The sequence below is a fragment of the Gadus morhua genome, chromosome 5 (assembly GCF_902167405.1).
Source record: "Gadus morhua chromosome 5, gadMor3.0, whole genome shotgun sequence".
NCBI lineage: Eukaryota > Metazoa > Chordata > Actinopteri > Gadiformes > Gadidae > Gadus > Gadus morhua.
In genome coordinates this window covers 1,252,642-1,280,314 of record NC_044052.1, presented here as the reverse complement: position 1 = coordinate 1,280,314, position 27,673 = coordinate 1,252,642, and the positions used below count along the sequence as shown (strand labels likewise).

Below are 27,673 nucleotides of genomic sequence, written 5' to 3'. Positions count from 1 at the left end.
CTCCAACTATAAGTCTGTTTTTGGAATAACTATACTACACTATATTATTTAATAATTAATATAATGTCATGTAATTTTTTACATTCAGTGAATGAATTCATATTCATTGAAACACTTAGAATGAATAATGTAAGTGTTTGAGGCACGAAAAGTGCAGTTTTAAATTCAAGAGAATGTTCACTTCTTCCTAACAGTTGATGCTGTATACAGATAACGTGGTGAAAAGGGATTAAGATTGATTTAAATGACTTCTATGCTGCAGAAAATATGTGACAAAAATAATTCAGCTCACTTACAAAACGGCTGAGGCCACTAGAGGCCTGTGTGTGAGGGCAATAGACTCATATTAGCCTACCGTAAGTTCACAACATCCCAAGAACGTACAAACGGTAATGTAAAGAAGGCCTTAACTCATTTCATTTTCCAACGTATATACTTATTGGCGTTATAAGCTATAACTAGTATGTGCATGTGTTTCAGTGATTTTGGAGTAGGCCTAATTAAGTTGCACATGGCTGCAAGGGGTGGATGTGTCCGAGTCAACGTGGGAATGCAGTGGTTATGAATGTTATGCTGATGATATGCAACCTCCTTTATTCTGTCCAGGTTAGGAACCCCCAGTGGAAACTATTTTAAGCATAAATAAAACTTGGGGAAGCGCAAGATGTCTGATTGCAGCATTGTCTCAAGTTCCCTGTGATCCTGTCCATAATACGGTCATGGCTGTGAGGGGTCAAAGCAAAACAGGTTGCAATAGATTTACATCAAGTTGAAAATCTATTTATTGTTGTCCCATCACCTCTCTAGAAACTTGGAACACAATGGAGCTTGAAGAAGAGAACATAAACGCCAGGTTAAAAACAAGCACACAAAAATACAAATATGGCGGATTTATTAATGAGTTAGTATGTTGTATCATGATAAATATCCTAATGAATTAATCAAAGAAAAACTTGTTTTTAATAGAAGGCAATGCAGGCCACTACTTAGCATTTTTGTGAAACCAAGACTCATGTTGGCAACTACATAATCCCACGTGAGATGTAATCCTCTACGGCTAGAAACAAACAGGCTGCTAAGAATTGGTAATAAGGGTGAAGGTTCTAATCCCTCACTTAAAACCCCCTCCCAAGCTCCTCTACCAAGTCCCTGGAATTCTCCAACAGGTTTTAGGGTGAACTGGCAGAGTTGTTTTTTTTTTGCATTATTTTTGGTATTATTATTATTGAAACTCACACCTAGCTACGTGAATTCGACTGAGTATAGTATTACTGGGAACATTGTTATTTTATTTAATCAACAAAAGCGATTCACTTTGCAGTTCATTAAAATGGGACTAGATTCTTTGGTTAACGCTTCAGATGAAGTCGTACCTTATGGGGGGAAGAGTGCTTTCACACAGCTGGAGCATAATATTGTGGCCAGCTACCTCATCACTGCAGGTAAGTTTATTATATGTATTTTTTTTATTAGTCTAAGTGGCATAATATAAATAAATGTAATGGTAAGCAATCTAACATTTTTATTTGAATTCATTGATAATATTTTCCTGCAGGTGACGACAATAGTATCCCAACTTCCTAATCACAATAAGCAATCTCTATTTGGTTTTGGGATTGTCTGCAGCACCACAAATATAGAGCGCTTAATTACTGAAATCAACAATGCACACATTATGGAGAGCTAAGAACTGGGTATTGAACACTGAATACTGTTGAAAATGTATAGTAGACATGTAATTCGTTCAATTCTAGTCATTTATCGTTCAAGTTACGAGGTCTTGGTATTGTCAAGGAAACCAGATTTTGAATCTGGCAGTTTATTGTTGTATATTCTTTCAAAAGGCTATTCCAAGTCCAGCTAAGAAAGCCTGAGTGCTTAGAAAGCCTCTTTTAGCCTTATGTAACGACTTTGCCAGGCCAAGGTATCACGGGACAGCTGGTCAGCTAGACAATATAGAAATGATTGTTAGAAAGAGAACCTATAATGTGTGTACTTTGTCGCCATCAGGCATTGTCAGTTTGGCCAGCAACATTGTGGTGCTGCTAATGTTTGTGAAATGTAAGGAGCTCCGTACAGCCACCAATGCCATCATCATAAACCTGGCATTTACTGACATCGGTGTGGCTGCCATCGGTTATCCGTTATCTGCTGCCTCCGATCTCCATGGCAGCTGGAAATTTGGATACACTGGATGTCAAGTTGGTTGATTTATATTTATAATTTCCTTTATTTATTGAAATAATACCACATCACCTACTTTTGTTAAGAATTATTGAGTTGAAAGCAGACCATGTCATTTCTGAATTGTCTAGTGACAAAAAGTACTTGCACTCTCCAAGTTCAGTGTGTTTCGATAACTTCACCCTGTGTTATTCATCATTTCAGATCTATGCAGCACTCAACATCTTCTTTGGCATGGCCAGTATCGGCCTGCTGACTGTGGTCGCCATTGACCGATATCTCAGCATATGTAGACCTGACATAGGTAGCACATCCACACAATCATTCTGTATCCACCCTCTCCATGTGATAGTGCTGTCAATCAATGAAACCAAACCCCTATATTTGTTTCTTTTCCCCCGCAAAGGCCAGAAAATGACTGTTCGTTCATACACACTGTTGATTCTAGCAGCCTGGCTCAATGCTGTGTTCTGGTCGTCCATGCCCATCGTTGGCTGGTCGGGCTATGCCCCTGACCCCACCGGAGCCACTTGCACCATCAACTGGAGGCAGAACGATGCGTAAGTTCCCTAGTCCTATAGAGCTGTTAATATAGACAATTCTGTGTGGCCCTGTTCTATATATTTAATCATTTTTGTATCAATCATATATAGGTTCAGAAAAATATATTAAAATGTGCATTATTTTTTATTTTCCTCTCTTTCGCAGCTCTTTTGTTTCTTACACAATGGCAGTGATAGCTGTTAACTTTGTGGTACCCCTGGGTGTCATGTTCTACTGCTACTACAATGTGTCCATCACTATGAAGAGGTTCAAAGCAAGCAACTGTCTGGAGAACCTAAACATGGACTGGTCGGACCAGATGGATGTTACTAGGGTGAAGAAACCTCTAGCTGAGCCTATATCCAAATAGATGAGGTGTTATATACGGATATCCCCATTACTTGAATTAGTAGCATTTCCTGATAGTTGAATGTGGCCAATGTGGTATTTAAAGCCCACTGTAGGTACATTTGGACTGATATGTGTCTTTAATAGCTCAAGTCAGAGGTCATTTGTTCAAGGCAAGGGTTGCCCATCTTTCACAGGAACAATTTAAGCACTAGCTTAAATAACAAATTCTTTCAATCAAGATTATTGAGTCTACCGATGTCCACCTTCAGATGAAACATATTCATATTTCATCATTGATTGTAGTATATGAGGTTAACAGGAAGGGTCAATTGGTTTGCTTGCTGGAATTATCTATTTTTTCTTCAAATGTTTTAATGATGCTCTACATTTTTTTCTGCCCCCCAGATGTCAGTAGTGATGATTGTCATGTTCCTGGTGGCTTGGTCTCCATACTCCATAGTCTGTCTGTGGGCATCATTTTCAGACCCTAAAAACATTCCTGCCGCAATGGCCATCATTGCTCCACTCTTTGCAAAATCATCCACCTTTTACAATCCCTGTATTTACGTTGTTGCCAACAAAAAGTGAGTTTCTCTCTTTCTTAATGCACATGTGATTGCTATGTATGTGTGTGTATGTGTGTGTGTGTGTGTAGGGACTTTAACAAAGCAAGTCTTGCTTGTTGTTTACAGTTGTACTGTTCTCATTGAAAATGGACAGTGCTAATCTTTATTTTTTATATTGTCTGGCTGTGTGAACAGTTGCTGAATCAATCCATGAACCTAAATTTGCTTATATATATATATATATATATATATATATATATATTGTTTCTTATATATATATATATATATATATATATATATATTGTTTCTTATATATATATATATATATATATATATATATATATATATATATATATATATATGGGTTGATCCAATATTTTGAATCAACCCATCAATTGGTTTTAAAATCTTCAATGATTTACATATATTTACAGCTCAGGCTTTTGTTTAATATATTTGTCTCATTGAGATGGGAAAATATGATAGTAAAATGTATTGAAAGGTTTAGGCCTTACTCTGCTGTCTAAGGTTATGGCCTTGTGAGACCATCCAAATTTTCCAGATCATTAAATTAGTCGGAATATCAGTCTGGCTCTGTCAGTATTTGAGTTCCAAATATGTCTTCAGCCTTAGGTTGTTTAAAAACCTCCTGCCATGTACCGTTACCACTAGCACGCTGATGTTCTGCTGCCTCCATTTACCTCTTCTGTAGCATAGAAAGAAGTTTGATAGTACTGTTTTTAGGATTTAATGAGGCACAAATAAGACATACATTCTAATTAAAAGTTTATTACTATAGCTTTCACTACTGTTGATATGCCGAGCAGCCATCTTGGATCCTGTGGCCTCAGTTTTAAGGTCCTTCTGACTTTAAAAGTCGGAAATCTGACTTCCTAGTACATATTGAACATACCAGCCCTAACCCTACTTTCTTTATTGAACGAAAATAAACCATTATTGGGTTGGTGTGTGTATTGTGAAAGGTTGACTATTTCCCTGGGTGGAAGTATTCAGGGTATGGGCGTAGAAAGGCAATATCCTTTAATCTTAGACATAAGCTCCCGCCACATGTGTAAGCTGCATACTTTTTTATACCTTGATGGTGAATTTAGTCTAAACATGTGCACATGATTAAGTGCGCGTGAGCATGCACGTACCCGGGATTAAGCCCATGGCATTGAAATGTTTCTCTTGAGTGGTACAAGCTCCAGCAAGAGTTTCTTCACCAGCGATGTAGAGCCTCCCAAACAACATTGGTTGTCTAACCCTCCCTGCAGCACAGGCCCACCGGTGGCGATGCCATGGCACACCACCAGGCTGGGGGCTCTCGCTGAGGATGCAGCCCACTGGGGGGCCATCTCTTCCTCTTAGTTCCACCTCTTGTTTGCGTTATCTGGAAGGCGGATTAAGTTGACAACATGGAATTGACGTCAGCCTGCTAATGCTATGGAAGAAATTAACCCTACATTTTATGGCAAGCTATGATTATTATTAGGCCTATATATCATATAGATACATTAATGGTGGAAAGTAGCTGAACACCTCTCCCCTATAAGTTAGGTTTGACACGGCGCCAGGGAGCAGGTTCACTCTGTTCCTATCTTGTGCGCTGCCACATGCAGTGTCCAAGGATCAGGATGCACGGACGTCAAACTTTAAAAAATATGCTGACACACACACACGTACACCATCAATAAAGTTCAAAGGTAAATCGTGACCTGGAAAAACATGTTATGTAAATCAACATTATCTGTATGGTCTGACATGTAATGGAAGTCTTGGAGGATGACTTGCAAAAAGTGAAAACAATATTGGGTATCTAAGGGGCAGGACGAGAATCATTCTGCAGTGTGTTCTGCGAACCACGAGAAACATCTGTCAGTGTGTTTTGCAAGCCACTCTGCTTTGTTGTCGCCTGTTCGCGGGTAGCAATAAAGTCTTCTGTCATTCTTGCGGACCCCTCGATTCCTCAAGCTCTCTTAGTTTAGTTGAAGTGATAGAACTCGGTTATTTTCTACCACAATGCTAACGGGTACGCGGGGATCACCGAACCAATCTACAACCAAGTTGTGCCACTGCTCTTATCAATCCCCGGGATCACAAAGCCAAAGTCCTGAACTAACCCTGTTTCTGACCACAATGTTAATCTGTGCTTGGTTTGTAGGGCTCCAGTCGAGACTCTGTACCCCTGTGTACGCAAGAGTAATATCTCGATTATACAACTTTTTAATCTAGATTTAACAGCCCACCTGTTTTTTCCAACACCCTCCTCCTCATCTCCTTGCTATGTAGAGTTTGCCGACTGACATATAAGCTTAGTACAAGACAACGCTTCAGCAAGAGATTCAAGTAGCGCAAACTGCCTGCAAAGGTGGATTTGACAATGGATCTTTTTTGAAGATTTGAAGTGAGACTCAGACCCCCACTTGGTCTTTCCTCAAACTTGACTGTTCCTGGTCTTTGGTCTGGCCTAATCTTTGGCTAGACTGAAGGGACTAACCGTAGTGTGTACATGATTCAGTTGTGCGCTAATGTACTCTTGGACTCTTCCTTTAGGTTCAGAAGAGCAATCATAGGAATGCTTCGATGTCAAACCAGGCAGCGAATGACCATCAACATCGAAGTTCCAATGACCGCCTCACAAATACCATTGACCCAATAGTTGATGTAAAATGACATCGCTTAGTTGGGTGTCTTAGTATCGTCTGTTGGATATCCTTTGATGTTTTGAACATTCTTTAATTATACACATACTCTGCTGATTAGAAAAAATATGCCATGAATACGAAAAACGTAATGATGGCAGTTTATTTATCTGAGAGAATTCAATCTTTTGTTTGTTCTGAAATTATTTTGTATTGTATAAAACATTCAATTAAAAATGGACTGACTGTTAATGGCAATTCCCATCAGAATATAGTTTTGTAGTATGCATACAGGAAAACATTATAAAGATGGTATACGTAAACAATGGTGGTTTACGGAATGTTATTTAAAAACGACTTTATAAATCAATTGATCACTTAAGGGTTGAAACATACAGATTTGCATAAATTGATTATAAATATGAAAAGTATAAAGAACAACGTATTGCTAACAGAGCCCCAGATTTAAGTCCTTTTAGTGACTTAAATTTGATATCAGCTACGACAGCCACAAACAACATATATAAAGTTGTGTAATGGGAATGTTTGAAATGAGACACATACACTGGAATTGAATGGCTGTGTATTGAGATAATGTACGTGGCCAACAGAAATCTTATGCAACGTTGGTTTCCAACCATAAGCGAATGGCTTCCTTGTTTGTCCTGATCCACTCGATGTTGTTCCTGACCGTCTCCAGGGCTTGCTTTCTGGGCATTTCCCCAGCACCAGCATTGGGTCTGAGTTTGAAAAAGTGCTCCATCTAAAATACAAATATGGCTGTATTAAGTATTTCCTTCCCATACTGGTGTCAAGTTTCGAAGTGTATGTTCTCACCTTCCAGAGCTGAACTTCTGTGTTGTAAGTAGTCGTGATTCGGCTCAACAGGCGGCCCAGGTTTCTGTCGTTAATGGTGTATCTGTTGATAATGTACAGATTTGATTATATAAAAATGTACATGCATTTTGTACATGCAAATGTACATCCATTCCCTAACCGAAAAATAGCTTGTCTAATACAATAATGTTACTAAATTGTTGTTGCGCAGAAATTAGTTTAGATGATTACATTTTTTATTGAAACGTATTACTACTGTTGTTATTGTTATAATCATAATTATTATTATATAGTATTGCTGGTACAGTCAATTTGACAAATTTGAGTGAAAATCCCTGCTTCTCCGTTCCACTTTGGCACTTGGATTGCACTGACCTGTTCACTAGGTAGTCCCAGTTGAGGGTGGCCCAGTCCCAGGCCATGCTGCTGCCCAGTGGATTCAAGGACACATACCGCACCACAGTGAACAGATCCTGGCTCCTCATCACACTCTCATCCTTAGTGGCCTCTAGCAGCCTGGGAGACATAACACGCAAAGTGTTTCCAAGAAATATATACAGATAGAGAGATAATGTGTGTTAATTTATTTATATTTTAATTCTGTAGATTCTTTATTCTTTATCCTTCAGTGAAACACATTCATCTATTTAATGTTGATACCAAAGTAATCCTTTAATGACCCAAAAAATTGCTCCAATTTATCCCCCCCTATTGTGTGGAAAGAGCCTGAGGGTTCTGGTAATAGTATGTGAACATGGTGGTTTGGTGTGTGTGTACATGTGTGCATGTCGTTTGCCTTGAATTGTACACATTAGTCTTTTTTTTTTTAGGAGATTCGTCAATTGTCTAGTCTATTTGGTTGTTTCACTGCTTCATCAGGTTGGATTCTTCGGGTTCTATCACTAAATATCCACATACGAGTGTCCATCTTTTATACTTGAGCTGTGTCATTGTCTGTTCTTTAGTAAAATAAAATAAGTTAATAAATACATAATAATAATAATAATAACAATGTACAATTAATATTTGTGCACATAAGAGGGGGAGGCTTTAAGTTACTTGTAGAGAAGATTCACATCCTTCACAGATGCCAGCCCATACAACAGCTTGTCCTTCTCTTGGGCCAATGTAGAATCTTTGTATTTCTGGAACATAACGTTCCATTTGTCCTCCGTGCCAGAGTTCCTCATCCCATAGCGGTAGACAAGCAGCCTCAGGTTCACCGATACACGACTAAAGAGGGAGAACATGGGATTAGTCTATTTGGAGCACACATTAATGTCTGTATCAGTGATGTCTTTTAAGTCAATGTGTGGTGGCATGACCCAGATAAGACACAACAACTGTATTGTGGGCAGATACCTGATGTTACCAACAATCCACTGATCAAAGAACTCTGATGCCTGAGCTGTTGCAATAGGATCCTCCATCTGGCAAGCAATGCCCAAAACGGTCTCTCGCAGTAACCTGAGAGAATTTGCCCGAATGAATTACAGTATAAATGTAATAAATAGCAGGGAATTTAAATCTACAAATGCATGATTTACTTGTCAACAAATCAAGTGTATAGTTTAGATTAAAAATAATAATAATTTTAGTGAATGAATTAAATAAGCAAACAAATGAATCAACTAGGTTCATTGTAATATATTTGCCAATTTAGTTAAAAATAATGAGAAAACCAAATCAGAACTGAAGAAAGCAATGGGTAGTATAACAGACTTGATTTAACAACAGTTATTTTTCTTTTAGGCCCTACCTTTCTGTCTGTGTCTGTGTTCCATCATCTTTCCAACCAAGTTTGGTTGTTATTGGAAAAACAAGGTCGCGAAATAATTTCTGAATCATAAAAGTTAATAGGTTACATACGTAAAATAGAAAAAGGATCAAATGTAAATGTTATAAGTGAAATAATGGTTTGACAACTAGGGGGGGGAAAGCAGGTGGCTTCACCTGAAATGTAGGGTACAGTGTTGTGTCTGACAACATGTCCCGGACGTAGGCGATGGAGGATGCCAGGCGATCCCACACTATATAGTCCTCCTCACTCCTCAAGTACTTGGTCAAATTAAAAGCAGTTCCATAATCTACAAGGCCAGCCCTGATAAAGAGAGAAGGAAAAGTAAGGGCACAACATACAGCGGGAGGAACATGCTCAATATGATACGTTTAGAATCAATGTATTATCTACCTGGCCAGTGCAAAAACATCATCAACATAACCGGTACGATCTGCTGCATCAAACACCTGTTGAAGCGAGATGATAAAAGGTTTTTGTTTCTCAATTCACTGTCAGGCGAATTAAAGTAGCATTGAATCCTAAAATCAGCTTTTAGGACATGTGGGCATCCATTATCTGTAATAAATTGCAAATAACCTTTCCCACAACCAGTTGCATTCCACACAACCATACACAACATCAAAATCTTTCCAGCCTTAAATTGTTGTCCCCTATTCAATTATGCTGTTGTGCACTTATGATTCACTAGAAGTGAATATGCAGATTTAGGATGGATTACCAAGTGGTTGGTTTTAAATTGTAGACTTATTTCCATCCACATGTCTTTGTCATGGTTGACTCTGTAGAATCCAACGTAATTGTTGTTCACTTTAATAAGTTCCCCTGACGGAGAGTTGCTAATAACAAGACCTGAAACATCAGAATCATCATTTCAGACTGCAGGTCAAACCAACCACATCAATTGCTTTATATTTAAATGATCTACAATAATTTCCAACATTTTCTCTAATTCAAAAGGCAATAGTACTTGAGCTAGTTTTGTTGAACATCGAAGTTATGTTGACATCACTACTCAAAACCTTTGCTTTAACTGGAAATGTCCACTTGTAGCTGCAATGCAAACAAAAAACACAAGATATACTTGTCAACTGCGGATCATGGATCAGCACATTAATGTTTTGTCTGTCAGATGCTTTCTGGAAAATATTTTCTGGCCGCAGCCGGTACTACAGACATTTTAGTTAGATTTTCATAGCCGGATGAGTTGATCAACTTTCAAATAACTAACTTTAATAAGTTAGGGTTAGAAAGTCTCTGTTGAGGAAACAATTAGAGCAGTCTTTTTTGTCTTTATAAATAAGATAAAGCTAGCGTTACTACGGTTTGAATGGAAACATCCGTAACAATTATGGAGTTCAGAAGGAAGAGGTTTCTGAATCCGTTCAGTATATCAGACCCAAGAGGTGACGGAGGCTGGCTCGGGTCGGCTTTGGGATCCAGGAGAAAGCGCTTCTGAGTCAAAGTGGCGGCGCGGCCTGAAATGAAAAGGTCTAAAACGGGATAGCCCATCTGCTTGGTCCATGTGTCCATCACCTCTGCAACGGGCAGCCCATTCACCTGTGGGAGGATCCAACCAATACCAGTTTGAATATGTTCTCTAAAACAGTGGCCCAGTCCGGCGATATCTTCTCCTGGTATATTATAATGAATCACGCTAACGTGTAATCGAAAAGATGACCAAATACAACCATACACTAGCAAGCGATGCCCAGAAGTCCTCAGTCTTGGCATTCTTAAACTGGTTATCCTTCAAGTATTTCTATTGGGAGAAAAATAAAATGAACACAACTAACGCAATAACTATTTTTTATGTGAGAGAAGAAAACAGCAAAAGAAAATAGCAACTAGTATTGGAATAAGTTGAAAATATTTGAGAGTTATGGTAATTTAAATATTGTTATAGAATAGCTAATATACTAAACAACTTCAATTCGATTTGGGGGCACTTCCGACAGCTAAATATCAAGTGTATGTATTTCACGTACCCGACAGCCATCTCTGAAGTTGTCTTTTCCCATCCAGTCCTCCAGCATCCGCAGGATAGACGCCCCCTGACACCAAGAACAACTCAACATCACATCCTCAGAACCGAAGCCCCCTGACACCATAACAACTCAACATCACATCCTCAGAACAGAAGCCCCCTAACATCAAGAACAACCCTCAATATCACTGTGGTCTTCACAACATCTGGCCCCATTACATTTTAATTTATAGTTGATATTCCATCGCCACCAGTTTTAAATGTTTCAAAATCATTGAGGTGCTTTCTTTTTACAAGTAGCAGACTCTCACCTACGACGAGGTCAACAGAATAATAACATCTAACCATGCCACCACCTGCTCCCTTGACACTATCCCTTCCTCTCTCCTCCAGGCTTTCTCAAGTGACATTCTGCCATTTCTCACCGCACTTTTTAACTCCTCCCTCACTTCATGCATTTTTCCAGCGTCTTTCAAGACAGCCAGAATAAAGCCTCTCCTCAAAAAACCGACCCTTGATACCATCGCTAACCAACTGTCCTCCTATCACTCATCTAACAACCTGCTTGACCCTAACCAGTCAGGCTTCAAGAAGGCACCCTCCACTGAGACGGCTCTCCTTGCGGTGACTGAGCCCCTCCATGCTGCCAGGGCCTCGTCCCTCTCATCGGTTCTCATTCTCCTCGACCTGTCCGCAGCATTTGACACGGTGAACCACCAGATCCTCCTTATCAGGTAACATGGAATGGCTCCTTGAAACTGGTGTCCCTCAAGGCTCGGTACTGGGGCCCCTTCTGTTCTCCCTCTATACCAGATCCCTGGGCTCTGTAATTACATTACACGGCTTTTCCTATCACTGCTATGCTGACGCCACCCAGCTATTTCTCTCTTTCCCCTCATCAGACAAAGCCCATATACCAACACTCATTTCTGAATGTCTGGCAGACGTCAGACAACTGCCCATCACCTGAGGCCTAACCTCAACAAGATTGAGCTCCTCCTAATGTCAGGGAAAGATTGCCCACACATGGACTTAATAGTTACTGTTGAGAACATCACTGTATCTCCTTCTCCAACTGCCAGAAACCTTGGTGTGGTACTTGACAATCAGTTATGCTGCACCGCAAACATCATCGTCATCCGATCCTGCAGATTGGCACTTAACAACATCCGCAGGATCCGGCCTTTCCTCACAAGGGAAGCAGCTCAGCTTCAAGTCCAATAACTGGTCATCACCCGCCTCGACTACTGCAAATCGCTCCTGGCTGGACTCCCTGCCGCTGCGATTAAACCTTTGCAGCGCATCCAGAATGCGGCAGCGCGCCTCGCATGTGACCCCCCTCTTCCGGGACGTCCACTGGCTCCCTGTAGTAGCCCGCATCAGATTCAAGATGATGGTACTGGCATACAAGGCAGTCAATGGAACTGCTCCTGCCTACCTCCAAGCATTGGTAAAGCCACACACCCCAGCTCGATCCCTCCGCTCAACTACCTCAGCTGGACGTCTGGTACCGCCACCGCTAAGAGCAAGCAAAGGACGATCAACAAAGTCACAACTTTTCTCTGTTTTGGGTCCTCAGTGTTTCGAACAAGCTCCCTGCCGATGTCAGGATTGCAGAGTCGCTCACCAGCTACCGCAAAAGACTCAAATCTCAACTGTTCAGAGTTCACCTCGACTCTGCATAGCTACCCAGCCACTTCCGGCCACCATTGTGTGGTGTACGTCCTGGCACTTAATGTACGCACTTATTGTACGCACTTAATCTACATGGCACTTAATCATTGTACTTAATTGTGTAACATCTGCAGTAGCTGCTAGCATTGCTATACACGGGGAATGGGTTAGCCTAGCGATTGTTAGTACTTGCACTTGCACTGGCTTTATGAACATCTTTACTGTACTGACAGCGATATATTGTTTCACTTCTTATGACAAATGTAATTATTGTAATTCGCTTTGGATAAAAGCGTCTGCTAAATGCCCTAAATGTAAATGTAGCAGACAGATCGTCGGAAAGACATTAAAGTATCAGATATGAAATGAAGACATTCAAAATTTATGAAACAAACTTATAAGACCAGAAAATCCACATGAACATTTCAATTAGAAAATAATTCTCCTAAATTGCAGTTTGAATTACACTAAATGTGTAATTGAAATTAGTTCACATCCAATGAGATTAAGGGCATTCATGTTTCACCTTGCTGTATGATATGCCATCGAACACGGAGGTGATCTCTGCAGGTGTGGATACGTCGACAATGATCGGGTGAGAGGACAATAGGGCGTCGTCTACCATGACCGGCAGCACGTCGCTAATGAGCATGATATCGCGCTGTTGGAACATTTAATGGTGTTGAAAAACTGTATATCTTTCATGTGTAATACATATTAATACATCAAATCATACACATCACACCATATTCTCAGGATATTATGTTTCCAATGACCTTAGCAGATGAGTTTACATAATAATGCAACAATAACCAGGGCAGGAAAGCTCACCATTCCCCAGGTAGGTTCAGCCTTCTCTACGCCGATGTACTCAAAGAAACTAGCAAAGCCCTCGTTCAGCCACAGGTCATCCCACCAATCCATGGTCACGATGTTTCCAAACCACTATGGAACCCACATAAAGCATGACAGACAGACAGATATAGATGTAGATAGATAGTAAGAAAGATATGTAGGTTGCAATGTTTACTATCATAGAAACCAATCTTTACAGTACCCTCTACAGTATCAGCCTTGAGCTCTTTTTCCGAAGTCATAACAACGTTTACCTTGTGTGTCATGTGCAGATTTATTTCCTTATTGATTTGATAAAAAATGGAACCAAAGAAGTTGCTATCAATATTTGCTGTTCCCGCTCAATGTAATTAAAATCAAGTTCTTTGATCTAATCTAAATTAGTGAGTGCAGATATCTTAATTAATTGTATCAATAAAGACTGCTAACAATTCCACGACACATAAGGTATAATTTAATTTCTCAGGTTTACGAGGCCCAACACAACTCAAGGTCTCCTAAACCAGTAGCAGGAGGTTGTTAGGGACAACTACCCAACTTAAAGGTCAGCGTTAATACAGTCTCTGGTTAAACATTGGTGCTTGTTATGGCCCTTTCCCCTAGTGGTTATGGCCCTTTCCCCTAGAACAGTGGTTCTCAAACGGCACTATTTAGTGGTAGGCAGAGGAATTACATTATTATTATTATTATTAATAATAATAACTAATAATATCTAATAATACTTTAGCCTATACCGTAAGTCGCAAATTCTTGAAATTTTCAGGTATGGTTACCAATAACCCCCACTACCCATGAACCCAAATTTATGGTACTGCACCCAAAGGTGGCGCTATTGTAAAGATCATGAATTAGGCTTATTTCTCCTGACCAGATGGACCTGGACTCAAAATTCTTTCAGAATATAAATCTCTAGAATCAGATGCATCTATAAAACCCTGGTCTTCTGCTCTAAAAATGTTTACATTTCCCACAATTTCATAGAAAGGCCAAACGTCCACAGTCTCAACCCATTTTCCCTATATGACCATTTTGTTATTGTATAACTACCATTCGGCTATTTTTAGGTGGATACCTTTAACAGTGCACATTTTCAGATCTTTACTCTTTTAAGAAAACCCTTAATTCTCATGTGAAATATTTGCTTGGAGTTGTCTTGATGTTGTGTGCTTATCAATCGACATTTTCACATTTTGTATGAGGCTTGATGCAGTTCAGGAATGTCAGTGGCTCAACGGGATAATGCTGTGTACTGGTGATCCATAGGTTGAGAGTTTGAAGCCTGATTAGAGCAGCATGAACAAGCTGAACATGACATTCTGTCATTGCCACTCATTTAAGAAACACAACATTGAACAGCACCTGAAATTCATCAGGCAATCAACATTCCGGCTCATTCGTTTCCAAGAATCGGACTGTCAAGACACAGTATGGCATTAGTGGAACTTCTTCATTAACAATTTTTCCTTCATAATTAACTCTGTCATATTTATATTTCTTCTGCAAGTGTTCTTGACTACAAATGTTTATTTCCCCAGAATTTCAAAGATTTTTCATATGCTTTGAAGAAAGCCCTTAATTCACTTGAGAAATGTGTGCTTTGAGTTTTCTGGATGTTGTGTGCTTATCAATAGACATTTTGACCATGTGAATGAGGCTTCAGTTCAGGTTTATAATTGGAACATCTTTCCTTAAATATGACAATTATATGTTCTTCCATTAGTTTGTTCTTGACTTTTAATTTTGCTCGGACCCTGTTAATCACAGCTTGCGGTTATATTTATTATTTATTTGTTACGTTTTTCCCTTCCTGTAATATTTTTTTTTCAATATCAGCCTGTTTTGTAGACATCCACGATTACAAGCTAAACAGACGGCAAGATATATACTGTAAGTGCTAAAATTATTAATGGTTAAAATACACTTTGATCGTGGCTCCAAGCGGGATCTATTTGGAAATGAAGTGCAGTAAGAGGCAGAATACTTCAAGCAAAACTGTAAAAAACAGTGACAGTGAACAGAGCAAAGGTGGTAAGTGGTGGTATGTGGGGATGTTCTTAGAAATTAATCCATGAAACCATCGCATCTCAAACGTCATCTTACAACCACCGAACACACAGCCTCCTCATTACCCTTATTATTTTATATAATAATTCCTCTAGAGTTTGCCCGTCAGTGTCCAATGCTAAAGCATTGGACACTGACGGGCAACCTCTTCTCCTCTTCTCCTTGACATTATGTCACCTGATGGACCAGCTCGTGGGCGATGACGCTCGCCACCCTCTGCTTGTTGTAGGAGGAAGACTCCTCCTCGTCGTACAGCAGGTTGTTCTCTCGGTAAGTGATCAAGCCCCAGTTTTCCATGGCACCCGTCCCAAAGTCAGGGATGGCGATCTTATCTGAATAAAGATAACAAAGTGTAGATGAAAGAAGGAAGTGATTAGGGATTTCTATCAGGTGTTAAGGTGAGGTGTTAATGGCTTTAACTACGATCATGAAAAACATTGAGCAGTGACGGTCCTGAGATTATCATCATGAGTAGGCTACGTAGGTTTTCTAGGATTTTCTGTCTGGTATTAATAAAGTGTTATGATTGATTCCCTCATAATAGGAACTATTAACCCAACACTATTGGTTGGCATGAATTGGAATTGTCCAACTACAAATATCTAAACGTAGTATTTAGTGTTCTGTCTATAGTTGCCAAACCAATAGAGGGTATCTTGCTATATTTTTTAACCATTAGTATCTATTTGTGTTATGGTCTAAAGTTACACAAGGAATACAATGCATACAATGAAATGCATTAATTGTTTTTTAATATGGCATCCATTAATTGTACTCATTCTTTATTCAATATATTATTTTCACATTTATTATTTAATTTTTAATAAAAAAACATTATCTACACATGAGGGAGGAGTGCATACTTATGCCAATAGCTGGTATGGTAATACAATTGTTTTAAATTACCTAGTTTTCCTATGGAGTACGTCATGTTGAAATATTCCTCAAAATAGTCAAAGATTATTTTGGTGGTGTTGGCTGCGTAATCTGCTGTTCTGATCTGGCTCGGCTGGGCATAAATCCTTAGCTGTGAACAAAAAATTCAACAGGACAGAAATGTGTGAATGCGTATGTGTGTGTGTGTGTGTGTGTTACTGCGTATCCCCGCATGTGCATTGGCCTTGTGCGATTATTGTCACTAATTACAAAAGGACTAAACTAATTTCAAAATAAACATGGCATCATCACCTCCAGGAGTATGACAGACTCCCAGACCATCAGCCATGGGGACATGATCCGGTTACTACCTTAAGGCCTCCCTCAGCTCTCTTCCAGCCCTTAAGGCCTCCCTCAGCTCTCCTCCGGCCCTTAAGGCCTCCCTCATGTCTCCCCCATCCCTTAAGGCCTCCCTCATGTCTCCTCCAGCCCTTAAGGCCACCCTCAAGTCTCCTCAGGCCCCTTAAGGCCTCCCTCATGTCTCCTCCAGCCCTTAAGGCCTCCCCTCATGTCTCCTCCAGCCCTTAAGGCCACCCTCAAGTCTCCTCAGGCCCCTTAAGGCCTCCCTCATGTCTCCTCCAGCCCTTAAGGCCTCCCCTCAGGTCTCCTCCAGCCCTTAAGGCCTCCCTCAGGTCTCCCCCAGCCCTTAACGCCTCCCTCATGTCTCCTCCAGCCCTTAAGGCCTCCCTCATGTCTCCTCCAGCCCTTAAGGCCACCCTCAAGTCTCCTCAGGCCCCTTAAGGCCTCCCTCAGGTCTCCTCCAGCCCTTAAGGCCTCCCTCATGTCTCCTCCAGCCCCTTAAGGCCTCCCTCATGTCTACCCCAGCCCTTAATGCCTCCCTCAGGTCTCCTCCAGACCCGTAATGCCTCCCCTTGACGTGCTCTGAGGTTTGCTCCAGGTTCCTACAGACCTTTCAGAACCAGGTGCCCCCTCCCCCCTCAGACTTTAGTTATTGCTCAACTGCCTCAATTCGTTTTTTTGTCCTGGGCCCTGGACCAAGCCAACATCACTAGATGGGTCTCCTACCCCCTCGACCACCCCTCATAGAGACCACGGGTAACGCTCTCTCCTGGCTTCAGCCAGGTTTCCCCAAACAGGTTACTGTCCTCCCTGCCCCAGTCAAACAAGGCATGCTCCAAGGTTCTGTGCTTGGAGCTCTCCTTATAACCAAACACATGCTTCCTCTTGGTGAAATCATCAAATCAGCCATTGTAACATGGCCTCAGTTACAACTGCTCCACCGATGCCTTGGTACAGAACCCTACCTGCCCTTCTCAGTTAACATCGACATGCATTGGGGGGAGCTTCTGTTAGAGTTGGCTGTAGAAGCTCAAAAGCATTTTTTCACCCTACATGGTGTAAACCTTTTATTATCTGTCCTCTGAAACATTTCTGATCTGTTTCACATTTAGCATTGCAGGGTGTATGAAAAAACAAAGACAAACTCACTGGAACGCCTTTTGCAGAAATTCTCTCCACATGGTGAAATTGGTGCACAGCAAAACAAACTAGATAGGTACTCATTGGTACCGACTTCTCAAATGTGGTTTTCATTTTGTTGTTGGGCAGTGCTTCTCTCGTCCCCTGTAATATCAAGGACAAAGGGTAACTGGCAATTTCATAATCCAATGAGCAAAAAGAGGCAAACCAGACATTTTTCCACAAATGGTAAAACTGGGTGTTTGTGAGTCTTCCTTCTATGTAAAATGAGCAGCAGACTGACTGATATCTGTGTAGCATTAAAAGACAGAATAACCTATTCCGTCTTTTAATGCTACACAACCATATCTCTATTGAGGTTATTAGGTACCAGATAGAAGTTTTTTTCTCTAAACAAGCGTGTAATGCAGGAGTAGATTGTCTTCTCCTGCATTACCCAGAAACAAGAAATATATAAAATGTTGGTATCAAGAAATCAAACATCCTGGCCTATAAACCACACAACGGTCACTGAAACATACTGGTCAGGGTGAGTAAATAGCAGAATTTGAGGATAAAGGATCTCTTATTAAAGGTTTAACCTCACAGTTGTACCTTTTGTGGCATGTTGGAGAGAGCTTTATAAGTATGGTCGTGTGTGATGGAGATTTGATATGTAGACTTTTTGTTGGGTTCATCGAAGCAAGGGAACGACTTGCGGGCATCCGTAGGCTCGTGATCGGTCGCTGCAATCTTTCTAATACACAAAATAAAAAATAAAAAGGTCTTACTGGTAAGGCAATAAAATAGGGATCATGCCATTCTGGATAGTCACACGATTCACACTCAACATATGATTAGCACTTTAGTAGAATTGATTTCAGTTCACCGCGTGTGGTGTACCTGCTTCATTACCAGGTATGTAAGATAACCATATTTATATATTTTTGTAGCATATCTGATACTACTTTGATGACTTTGTTTTAGCCTAGTGTGCTGAGTTGTCAAATGTATATCAATGAACTTACTTGACAATCCCATCTTCTGTATAGATGACCCTGTAGAACCCAACCACCGACCCATTGAGCCATCCACGAAAGTCCAGGCTAAGGATGTACATCTCCCCTGGACCAGTGGCGGGCAGCTCCTCTGTGGCCTCCACCACCACATACTCCTGGGGCTTGTATTCAAAGCACGCCTTCACCCCCACTTCCTTCTGACCTCCCTGGGTCACCAGCTGCAGCCTTGGGACTGCTGTGACAAATGTCTCCCGGATGTGGAGCCACAGGTGGCGGGTGGGCCGGCTCACCTCCAGATGGATTGCCACGCTCCCCTGGTAGACGTCCGTGATCAGGTCGGGCAGCAGATGGAGGTCGTAATGCACAGGCTTCACGTAATCAGGGAGACGGAAATCCCCCCAGCCCCCGGTGGAGTCATTCGAGGGCGTGCATGGTCCCCTTTGGACGGGTGGCGGTACAGGCCCGGCGGTGGGCTCTGGAGGCTCTGCGCTGGGGTCGACTACAGAGCACGGGGGGCGGCTGAGACCCACACCGAGACCCACAGCCACGGCAGAAGCCACGACAGCTAGGCAGATGAAGGCTACATGCTTCCCACGAATACAGTGGGGCTTGACCGGCTCATCCTGGTCCATGCGCTCCATCATTCAGTCTGGGTTGAAAATGTAGAATAGAGGGACTTAAAGTTCTTTTAACAGGTGTGCAAAGTTCAATGATATCTCATGTAGTACAGCCCCTCAAAGACACACACACACACACACACCCACACAAACACACACACACTTAAAACAAAACAATTAACATGCAATATGCATCTCTCTCTATCTCACACACACACACACGCACACACACACACACACACACACACACACACACACACACACACACACACACACACACACACACACACACACACACACACACACACACACACACACACACACACACACACACACACACACTCAGGGACACAAAAGATCAAATATGCCAACTGCACAAGGCTGTTTTGGGCTATTGCCCTGTTTTATCTTTATTGTCGGCCTTGATTTTTAAAGAGATAAGGTCACCTCGAAACTTCATCTGAACATAAAAGATTCCAGCTCATTTAATAATTGTTGTGTCAAGAACAGTGCAAAAATTGGTAACTTATGAAGTGGGACACATAAAAAGAATATAGCTCTATAACAGGGCTATTCATAAAGATACATTTAATAAGTAATCAAGAGTAAATGATAAATTATAGATATGTGGCCCTCCCACCAAATTCCTTTATAAACAAAGAAGGAACTTAACAATGTCTGCATGGGAGGCGACTTGATGAAAACTACAAAAAAAAAAATGTATATGTAAAATGTAGATGTATTGTTTTCAAAGAGCATAAACTTCTATGCACTACAATCTATAATCAATTTTTCCTCAAATGTATCAAGGGTTGAATGCAGAAAAGCACATCAAATATTAAACAAAAGAGAAAATACTTGCTGATCAATAAATTCTGAGGTTGACATTTATTTGAATGAAATGAGTGAGCAAGTGAGTAAGTAAATAAGTAAGTTCCACACTTAACATAATTTAAATCAACCACTCATACAAAATGAAGAATAAATACCAAAAACAAAATAACCCAGGACTTCAATCAGTAACAAGTCAGGCCTTTCTCTTTTAGGTGTGCTTTCTTGGAGCTCGTTTCAATTGCCGACGACAAGAAAATAAGGAATGTTTCCTACTCACGAATCCCAACCAAACGGAAAGAGTGATAGATGTAGCTCAAGAATGAGATCAACTAGAGAACCGCCAGCTGCTGTCCAGAGGTCAGAAGTTTTCTCTTTCTCTTCGTGATGATTTGCACGAGAAGTACATTGCTAAGGTTCTTAGAATCAGGCTCCACATACAGGAAGTACATCCAAACAAGGTCCCTTGGCCCATCACTTGAAATATGAGTCAACACAGCTGCAGTCTGGAGTGATTATAGTTTCACACACCGAGCACAGGTTTGGCAGTGTTTCTCATGGCCTATAATATGTTTTCTTGCACTAAACCAATTGTTATGTCGAACCATAAATTATCAGAAGAGCAGAGCCAAACTGCCATACTATTGAGCAAGCAACAACTGCTGACAAATCTCCTCTGTTGGGCTTGTGAGACTCTGTGTGAACTCCAGCTCTGATCTAGAGCTTTTCCCAGTTAGAAACAAGAAACAAGCCTTATCAACTTACATTGTTCTCAGCAGTATTATTTCAGTTTCTTTAAACTAATTCAATTGTATTTCAGTTAAGTTATCCATTATTGTCCATTTTTGGGGGCGATTCTTTCTCTGCTTTTGACCAATCTGGGAACTGGGGCACACAGGCCCACCCGGAGCAGTGGGCATCCGCAGGCCAGCTCCCGGGGAGCAGGTGAGGGTTTCAGGTGCCTTGCTCAAGGGAACCTCATCCGTGGATGAAGTCGTAGGAGAGTGCTGCACAACTACTCCCTCCATCCACATTTTTTGTGCACCAGTAGGGATTCGAACCGTCCACCCAACCGTTTACCGGTCCAACTCCTTAACCAGTAAGCCACGGACACCCGGATTACAGTTTCTGGAACCACCCAAATTGTAATTAGCATCAAACTGCAAGGCATAAGGCAAGTTTGGGACAGCAAATGCCAAGGGAGGCTGGAAAGAGCAAAGACCATGAATGATTTCAGGCCCGACCATGTCTTAACAGCTTAGGTTTTAGATTTGGTAGAAACACCGTCCCCTGATACAACCGGCCCCAAATTCAGCGGTACAACCACACATTCAACTCTTACCAAATCTATCAGACGGGCGGCAGTTATGTCTTTCTTATCAACAAACGCTTTGAGTGAAGTTGTTGGACCTGCTTTTACAGAAAATATATATAATATGTAATACATAAAAAAAGAATAGACCCCCCTACGAGGTTAAGGGGAACAGACCCTCTGAGGGGGGACGGACCCTCTGAGGGGGACAGACCCTCTGAGGGGGACAGACCCTCTGAGGGGAGGGGGACAGACCCTCTGAGGGGAGGGGAACAGACCCTCTGAGGGGGACAGACCCTCTGAGGGGAGGGGGACAGACCCTCTGAGGGGAGGGGAACAGACCCTCTGAGGGGGACAGACCCTCTGAGGGGAGGGGAACAGACCCTCTGAGGGGGACAGACCCTCTGAGGGGGGACAGACCCTCTGAGGGGGACAGACCCTCTGAGGGGAGGGGGACAGACCCTCTGATGGGGGACAAACACATAAGCTTCAGATTCCCAGGCTAGTGCCCTGTCTCTGATAAGTCATTGAGATGCTTTGTAGGGTCTTCCACATTGCATCAAGTATTTATTAAAGTATGTATTTCATGTTTTAATAATAAGTAAGTATGTGGTTATTCATTTACATTTGAATGAATGAATGAGTTCATTATTCATTTATTAATGATTGATTTAGGAAGGGAAGGAGATGTGACAAAGGTCTTGACGTGTGGTAGCACAAACATCACAGATTAAATTTTTTTTCAGCATTTTCAGCATTGTAAAGCAATATTTCCATTTTATTGTGTATTCAGGACTGACAATAAATTACATTTAACATAATTTGTATGCAGTCAAGCCATACGCTAACTGGCTGAATCACCAAGAGCTGATTAAACCTATTTAAATATTAGTTGATTGTGTTTGCGTTTGTTTGTGACGGGGCTGTCCTTGGTAATGAAGTGTGCTTATGACATTTCTTTAAAGTTAAATTGTATCTGGACGATACAATTTAAAAGATGTTTTCAGCTGAGCTTGAACCAACTTATTTGTAGTAGGATGTGCGCCTCCTATCACCCCGACCACCTTAAGCTTGATGTTTGCTTCAGCTATTCCCGCCGTGTTGCGTGCTTGACAGCGGTATTCTCCAGCATCTCTGAGTGACAGCCCGCTCAGGCTAATGACGGACCAACGTAATCCCACTCCAGGCGACACCTGCAGAACTGTGAAAACGTTCAGGTCAACATTGGGATATCTTGACGGGAACCTCTTGGAACGCAGCGAAACAAAAGCAACAAAAAACACAAAAAAGAAGAGGACCTAAATGTAACTGACAAAAAACAGGCTGCGATGCAAGCGGCTCTGTGCAGGAGTTGTCTTCAACTTTTAATTGCACTTCTACGCTCAATTGGAAGTCCCTTAGAACAGTCTCACCAAAAAAGTCCAGTCAACTTTGTCACCTGAATGAAATGTTTATTATTCTGAATATAAATCTCCCAACTCACCTGGCCTGTTAACTTTCTGGTTAGTTAAATGTACTACAAGATATATTGAGAAATTGTGAAAGGTGCGGCTACCTGTAGGCATCCTAGAGCAAGAAGCCTGCAGGCTTGGAAAAACAAGTCAAATAATTGACTGACCTGCTCATATATAATCAACCGCCACACACACACCTTCAAAATTATAACATACTTACAACTCTTTAGATTCTTTGGTAATGGTTCAATATTTTCAGGGGTGTCTGGTGGACAGCATCCTGCAGTAAACACATGAGTCACATGCTTTGTTGGTTGACTTGTTACTTTATCTCTGCATAGATAATATTGATTTCTTACCAGAGTAGGTTGATGTTTTGATCCACGTCAGAGTTGGTGTCGGGAAGCCAGTTGCATCACAGCGAAGGATTACATTACTGCCTAGAGAGGAAATGACTGTTGTTGCTGCTGGCTTGACTGAGAGCCGTATACAGTGGGAGGTCTCCTTTCCTGGTACCTCCACAGTGGGCCCGTCAATAGACTTGCTGCAAGTCAACATCTGGTCAATCAGAACCACAAGGCTTCCCCGAGACATGGATAAGGACCTGATCATGGAAATCTCACAGTTACACAACCAAGGGTTGTCATGGAGACCTAGGGAGCAGGAAAATGTAAGGTTAGCAACCTAAATGATCGCGGTATGCTAACACTATGGATATTTAAAAACAAAAATCGTACCTAAAATCTTTATTTTCACAAGCCCACCCTCTCGACCCGTTCGTGGGAACCACAGGTTAAGAAGCTCAGCGGGCAACATAGTTAATCTAAAAATAAAGAAAAATAGGAAAAACATTAGGAGGAAAGAGGAGCAGAGATTATCCACGTTAGAACCTGATAATATAACAAATCTGAATTACATTGCCTATGATTTTGCCTCTCTAATGATAGTTCGATTTGTCCTATAAGCCCACAGTCATACCTTGATGAATATGTTCTTGTTGCCTACAGACCTGTTGCTGGAGAGGTCCAGGTAGGTGACGTTGGGCAGGAACAGCGCGGCCTGGGCAGGCAGGCTGGATAGACGGTTGTTGTGTAGGCCCAGGGTGCGAAGGAGGGGCGCGTCCCTCAGGCCCTCCCAAGGGAAGGCCGAAAGCAGGTTCCCGTCAAGGCGCAGCTCATGGAGGGACCTCAGATTAAGGAAGCTGCTTGGGTGGACGGACGTGATGCAGTTATAGGTCAGCCACAGGAAGCGCAGCTGCGAGAGGTTGTAGAAGGCTGCACGGGGCACTCTGGAGACCAGGGTGTTCTCCAGACGCAGCCGGACCGTGTCCGCGGGGGCGTTGGCGGGGATGTACCGCAGCCCAGGGCCCCGGCACTGGACCCATCTAGCGGATTGGAATAAATAGAAGGTTCCATAGACATAAACAACATGCATTCGACATTTATGATCAGGTTGTATTAGTGACTATACTGTAACTATACTTTTCAGTTGTTTTAATTGTTATATTATTATAACAGTAATTTTGAAATCAGGAAGGGGAACAATTTCTGAAAACAATTCAGCTTGTGCAGCAACGTGCATGGATGGGCTTCATGACAATTAAAGGAGACAAATTATGGTGTTTTCCCAACAAGTAAACATAGTATATGAGTTCCAGTTTTTGAAGCTGTTTGCTGGAAATAGAAAAAATAAAATCTTGCGTACCGCTACTCCCCTCTGTTTCAGTCCCTTCAGAATGCGCTGTTTCTGATATCTGTAGCTTTAATGCAAATTAGCTGCTGCCTGTTATGTATGAAAAAAGATGTGATGTCACAGAGCTCTAGTCGGAGCTTCCCTACTATAAGAGTGCAAAACCAATTAGAACATGGTATGTCGTAAACATGCGTAACATAACATGCATTGTTGCAGCAATGTCAAACATAACATCCCCCCCCCCCCTTCACAAGAATTCAAGTGTGATACTCAGTCTCAAAGTCCTGCAGACACCCAGGCCAGTTCTGTGCACGGACCGGGCGGGGCTCAGGTGGGGCACTGGTCTCAGGGTTGGGCTCCGGGGCCCCTTGCTGGGCAGGAGGCAATGGCGCATCACTTTGCAGTGAATCCCAGGCCGCAGAAAGGTCTGACTGCCGGGCTGAAGAAGCTGTAGCAGGAGCTGTGCTCAGGCCAGGTGCAGGAGGAGCTAAAACCTTGCGCAGGCGGCTGCCATGCCAGCGGGTACCATCTACGAGCCTGAACGTGGCAGGGCCAAGCTGCTGTCTGACTTGCATTAGTTCCGACCAGATTGACACCAGCTTGTTGTTGCGATGGGGTCGTCGAATTCTGACCCATTCTTGAGCAGCAATGGCTGGTGGTCTGGCTCGCCGCCTCCGGTCAAACCGGTTCTTCATCTGGCCCTGATGTATATTGACCCTTGCTTGGGCCGGGTGCCCTGGAGTGTGGACCAGACCAGGGTGAAGCCTGTCCAGCGGTAACTGTAGCTCCCGCCCCAGCATGAGGGAGGCCGGAGAGACCCCAGTGGTCGCGTGGGGGGTAGCACGGTAGTGCTGTAGTGTCTGGAGTAGACTGGTGTTGAACTTGCACCCTTGAGCCAGGTGAGCCCTAATTCCATTCTTTAGTGACTGATTTAGCCGTTCAACCCCCCCGTTGGCTGATGGGTTATAGAAAGCTATGCGAATATTGTGAATTTCTTTCTCTTTCAGGTAGGAACAAAGTTCTTGAGACCCCATTTGGGGCCCGTTGTCAGTGGTGATTTTCTTAGGCAGACCCCAGCGAGCGAACAGGGAGTCTAAGACGTTAATCACTACCCCAGCCGTTACTGTGCCGGCTGCTGCCACCTCTGGCCACTTGGAGTGGAGGTCGTAGGTCACCACAAGAAGTCTCTTGTGGTGCGGCACTCCCTTCAGCTCACCAAAGATGTCGAGTTAAAGCTGCTCCCAGGACTGAGGGGGGACGGCCAGTCCAGGGGCTGCATGGGTGGGGGCGGGGCTGGGGCCCTGGTCTTGCCGCTGAGAAAGCAGGCAGTGCAGTCTCTGACCAGGGTCTCAATGTCTCTGTCAATCCCCGGCCAGCATACCAGGTCCTGGCATCGTTGTTTGAGCCTGACTATGCCCAAGTGGCCCTCATGCGCCATAGCAAGGACATGCGCCCGAAGGACACTAGGGACCACAGTGCAGAGCCCTCGCGCAACACAGGAGTCATTCCAGCATGCAAGTTGTTCGCGGACCCTGAAGTAGGCCAAAAGATTGTCCGGCACGTTGTTAGGCCAGCCGTTCCGGATGTACGAGGCCACTAGGGAAAGAGCAGGGACTGAGGCGTCCTGCAGCTCACTCAGTGACACAGTTTCCTGCAGTGGCGTATGGAGAAGCTGTATAATGTTATGCTCTGCCTCGTCATGCACGCTGTAGACTCTGCTGTGGGTGCGCTAATGGAGCGAGATAGCAGGTCGGCCACTACGTTGACCCTTCCTGGTGTGAACTGAAGACGAAAATTTTACTGCTGTAGGCGGTCGGCCCAACTTGCATCAGCAGTGCAATCTGAGTGGTTTTTGGCCGGTGCCTGACGTGGCCAAGAGGGTGGTGAGGGCTTGGTGATCAGTCCTTAATATGAATTCACGTCCATACAGGTACATGTGCCAGCGTTCAAATGACCAGAGACAAGCCAGTGCCTCCCGCTCTCCCACAGAATACCGTTGTTCCGTAGGGCTGAGTGCATGGGAAGCAAAAGCGATTGGCCTTTCCACGTCACTCTGAAGTTGAGACATCACAGCGCCTATTGCTATGGAAGAGGCGTCGCACTTCACAAGTGTGGGGCTGGCCGGGTCGTAGTGTTCCAGGATTTGTGGCAGTCCTTCAGGCGAAGGACTGCCTCAGAGCATGCTGGAGTCCAGATCCAGGGCTCATCGGTTTTCAGTAGTTTGCGCAGTGGAGCAGTTGTGTCGGAGTACTGAGGTAAGAAACTGAGAAAATACGCAGTCATGCCCAGGAAGGAGGCAACTTGCACTGATGACGTTGGCTCAGGTACGCATTGGATGGCCTCCATGTTCGACTGAAGTGGGCTTATACCCCCTGCTGAGAGGCGGAACCCCACGTAGTTAATCACAGAGGCCACAAAGACACATTTGTCAGTGTTCAGCATAAGGTGGTGCTCATCATGGGTAGCGGCATTGATTCCATGGACAACGATGTCGTCAAGGCCACGCCAGGGATCCCAGCCAGGATGGAGGCCATGATTTTTTTGAAAGCAACTTGGGGCTGAATTTAACCCAAAAGCCAGCCCTTCAAACAATGCAGGCCACTGTTGCTGCCACAGAATGGCGACGGTGTGGATCTCTGAGCCTGTGGTGTCCAGCAGTGTAAATCCTAGGTTGTGAAAGAGGTCGAGACCAAGTAGATTGGCCCCATGGCATGACACATGAAATGTGGAGGCTGGCAGAGCCCTTTCACCATAGCGCACGGACAGCTTGAGTGAACCTACAATGTCAATATCGGCATTTCCGTAGCCACGTAATGTCGTGGAAGGTGGTCCCAGTGGTTTATGCGAGGAGAAGCATTTCCTTGTCAATGGGTTCAGCAATGACACAGT

The 27,673-nt window shown here is 42.8% G+C and overlaps 3 protein-coding genes across 3 annotated transcripts; 1 reads left to right on the top strand and 2 right to left on the bottom strand.

The window, feature by feature from the left end:
• Positions 1-1,134: 1,134 nt before the first annotated feature.
• rrh (retinal pigment epithelium-derived rhodopsin homolog) lies at positions 1,135-6,541 on the top strand. Its single transcript, XM_030357147.1, has 7 exons — positions 1,135-1,442; positions 2,011-2,201; positions 2,389-2,488; positions 2,591-2,744; positions 2,893-3,061; positions 3,484-3,662; positions 6,201-6,541. The coding sequence occupies exons 1-7, from the start codon at positions 1,331-1,333 to the stop codon at positions 6,304-6,306; spliced, it is 1,011 nt and encodes a 336-aa protein (XP_030213007.1). The 5' UTR covers positions 1,135-1,330; the 3' UTR covers positions 6,307-6,541.
• On the bottom strand, positions 6,435-21,731 carry LOC115544283 (glutamyl aminopeptidase). Its single transcript, XM_030357146.1, has 21 exons — positions 20,607-21,731; positions 18,888-19,527; positions 18,475-18,616; positions 17,890-18,024; positions 16,411-16,531; positions 15,682-15,836; positions 13,417-13,530; positions 13,112-13,246; positions 10,913-10,978; positions 10,621-10,686; positions 10,324-10,484; positions 9,895-9,977; positions 9,646-9,776; positions 9,318-9,373; positions 9,080-9,227; positions 8,886-8,965; positions 8,489-8,593; positions 8,186-8,359; positions 7,502-7,642; positions 7,127-7,208; positions 6,435-7,052 (listed from the first exon to the last, which is right to left on the bottom strand). The coding sequence occupies exons 2-21, from the start codon at positions 19,520-19,522 to the stop codon at positions 6,906-6,908; spliced, it is 2,877 nt and encodes a 958-aa protein (XP_030213006.1). The 5' UTR covers positions 19,523-19,527; positions 20,607-21,731; the 3' UTR covers positions 6,435-6,905.
• Positions 21,732-21,959: 228 nt separating this feature from the next.
• Positions 21,960-24,990, bottom strand: lrit3b (leucine-rich repeat, immunoglobulin-like and transmembrane domains 3b). The gene is made up of 5 exons (XM_030357145.1): positions 24,102-24,990; positions 23,830-23,915; positions 23,452-23,745; positions 23,313-23,372; positions 21,960-22,839 (listed from the first exon to the last, which is right to left on the bottom strand). Exons 1-5 carry the CDS (start codon positions 24,524-24,526, stop codon positions 22,604-22,606), a joined length of 1,101 nt encoding a protein of 366 aa, XP_030213005.1. The 5' UTR covers positions 24,527-24,990; the 3' UTR covers positions 21,960-22,603.
• Positions 24,991-27,673: the final 2,683 nt, after the last annotated feature.

Excerpts from the sequence above, each read along its gene's own strand:
- rrh (XM_030357147.1), top strand. The coding sequence starts at position 1,331 with ATGGGACTAGATTCTTTGGTTAACGCTTCAGATGAAGTCGTACCTTAT. Across the intron at positions 2,745-2,892 it reads AACTGGAGGCAGAACGATGC|CTCTTTTGTTTCTTACACAA; the intron begins GTAAGTTCCCTA and ends TCTCTTTCGCAG. Across the intron at positions 3,663-6,200 it reads TACGTTGTTGCCAACAAAAA|GTTCAGAAGAGCAATCATAG; the intron begins GTGAGTTTCTCT and ends CTCTTCCTTTAG.
- LOC115544283 (XM_030357146.1), bottom strand. The coding sequence starts at position 19,522 with ATGATGGAGCGCATGGACCAGGATGAGCCGGTCAAGCCCCACTGTATT. Across the intron at positions 10,979-13,111 it reads ATGGCATATCATACAGCAAG|GGGGCGTCTATCCTGCGGAT; the intron begins GTGAAACATGAA and ends TCTTGGTGTCAG. Across the intron at positions 9,777-9,894 it reads GTTCAACAAAACTAGCTCAA|GTCTTGTTATTAGCAACTCT; the intron begins GTACTATTGCCT and ends CTGATGTTTCAG.
- lrit3b (XM_030357145.1), bottom strand. The coding sequence starts at position 24,526 with ATGCATGTTGTTTATGTCTATGGAACCTTCTATTTATTCCAATCCGCT. Across the intron at positions 23,916-24,101 it reads CTGGACCTCTCCAGCAACAG|ATTAACTATGTTGCCCGCTG; the intron begins GTCTGTAGGCAA and ends CTTTATTTTTAG. Across the intron at positions 23,373-23,451 it reads CAAAACATCAACCTACTCTG|GATGCTGTCCACCAGACACC; the intron begins GTAAGAAATCAA and ends TGTTTACTGCAG.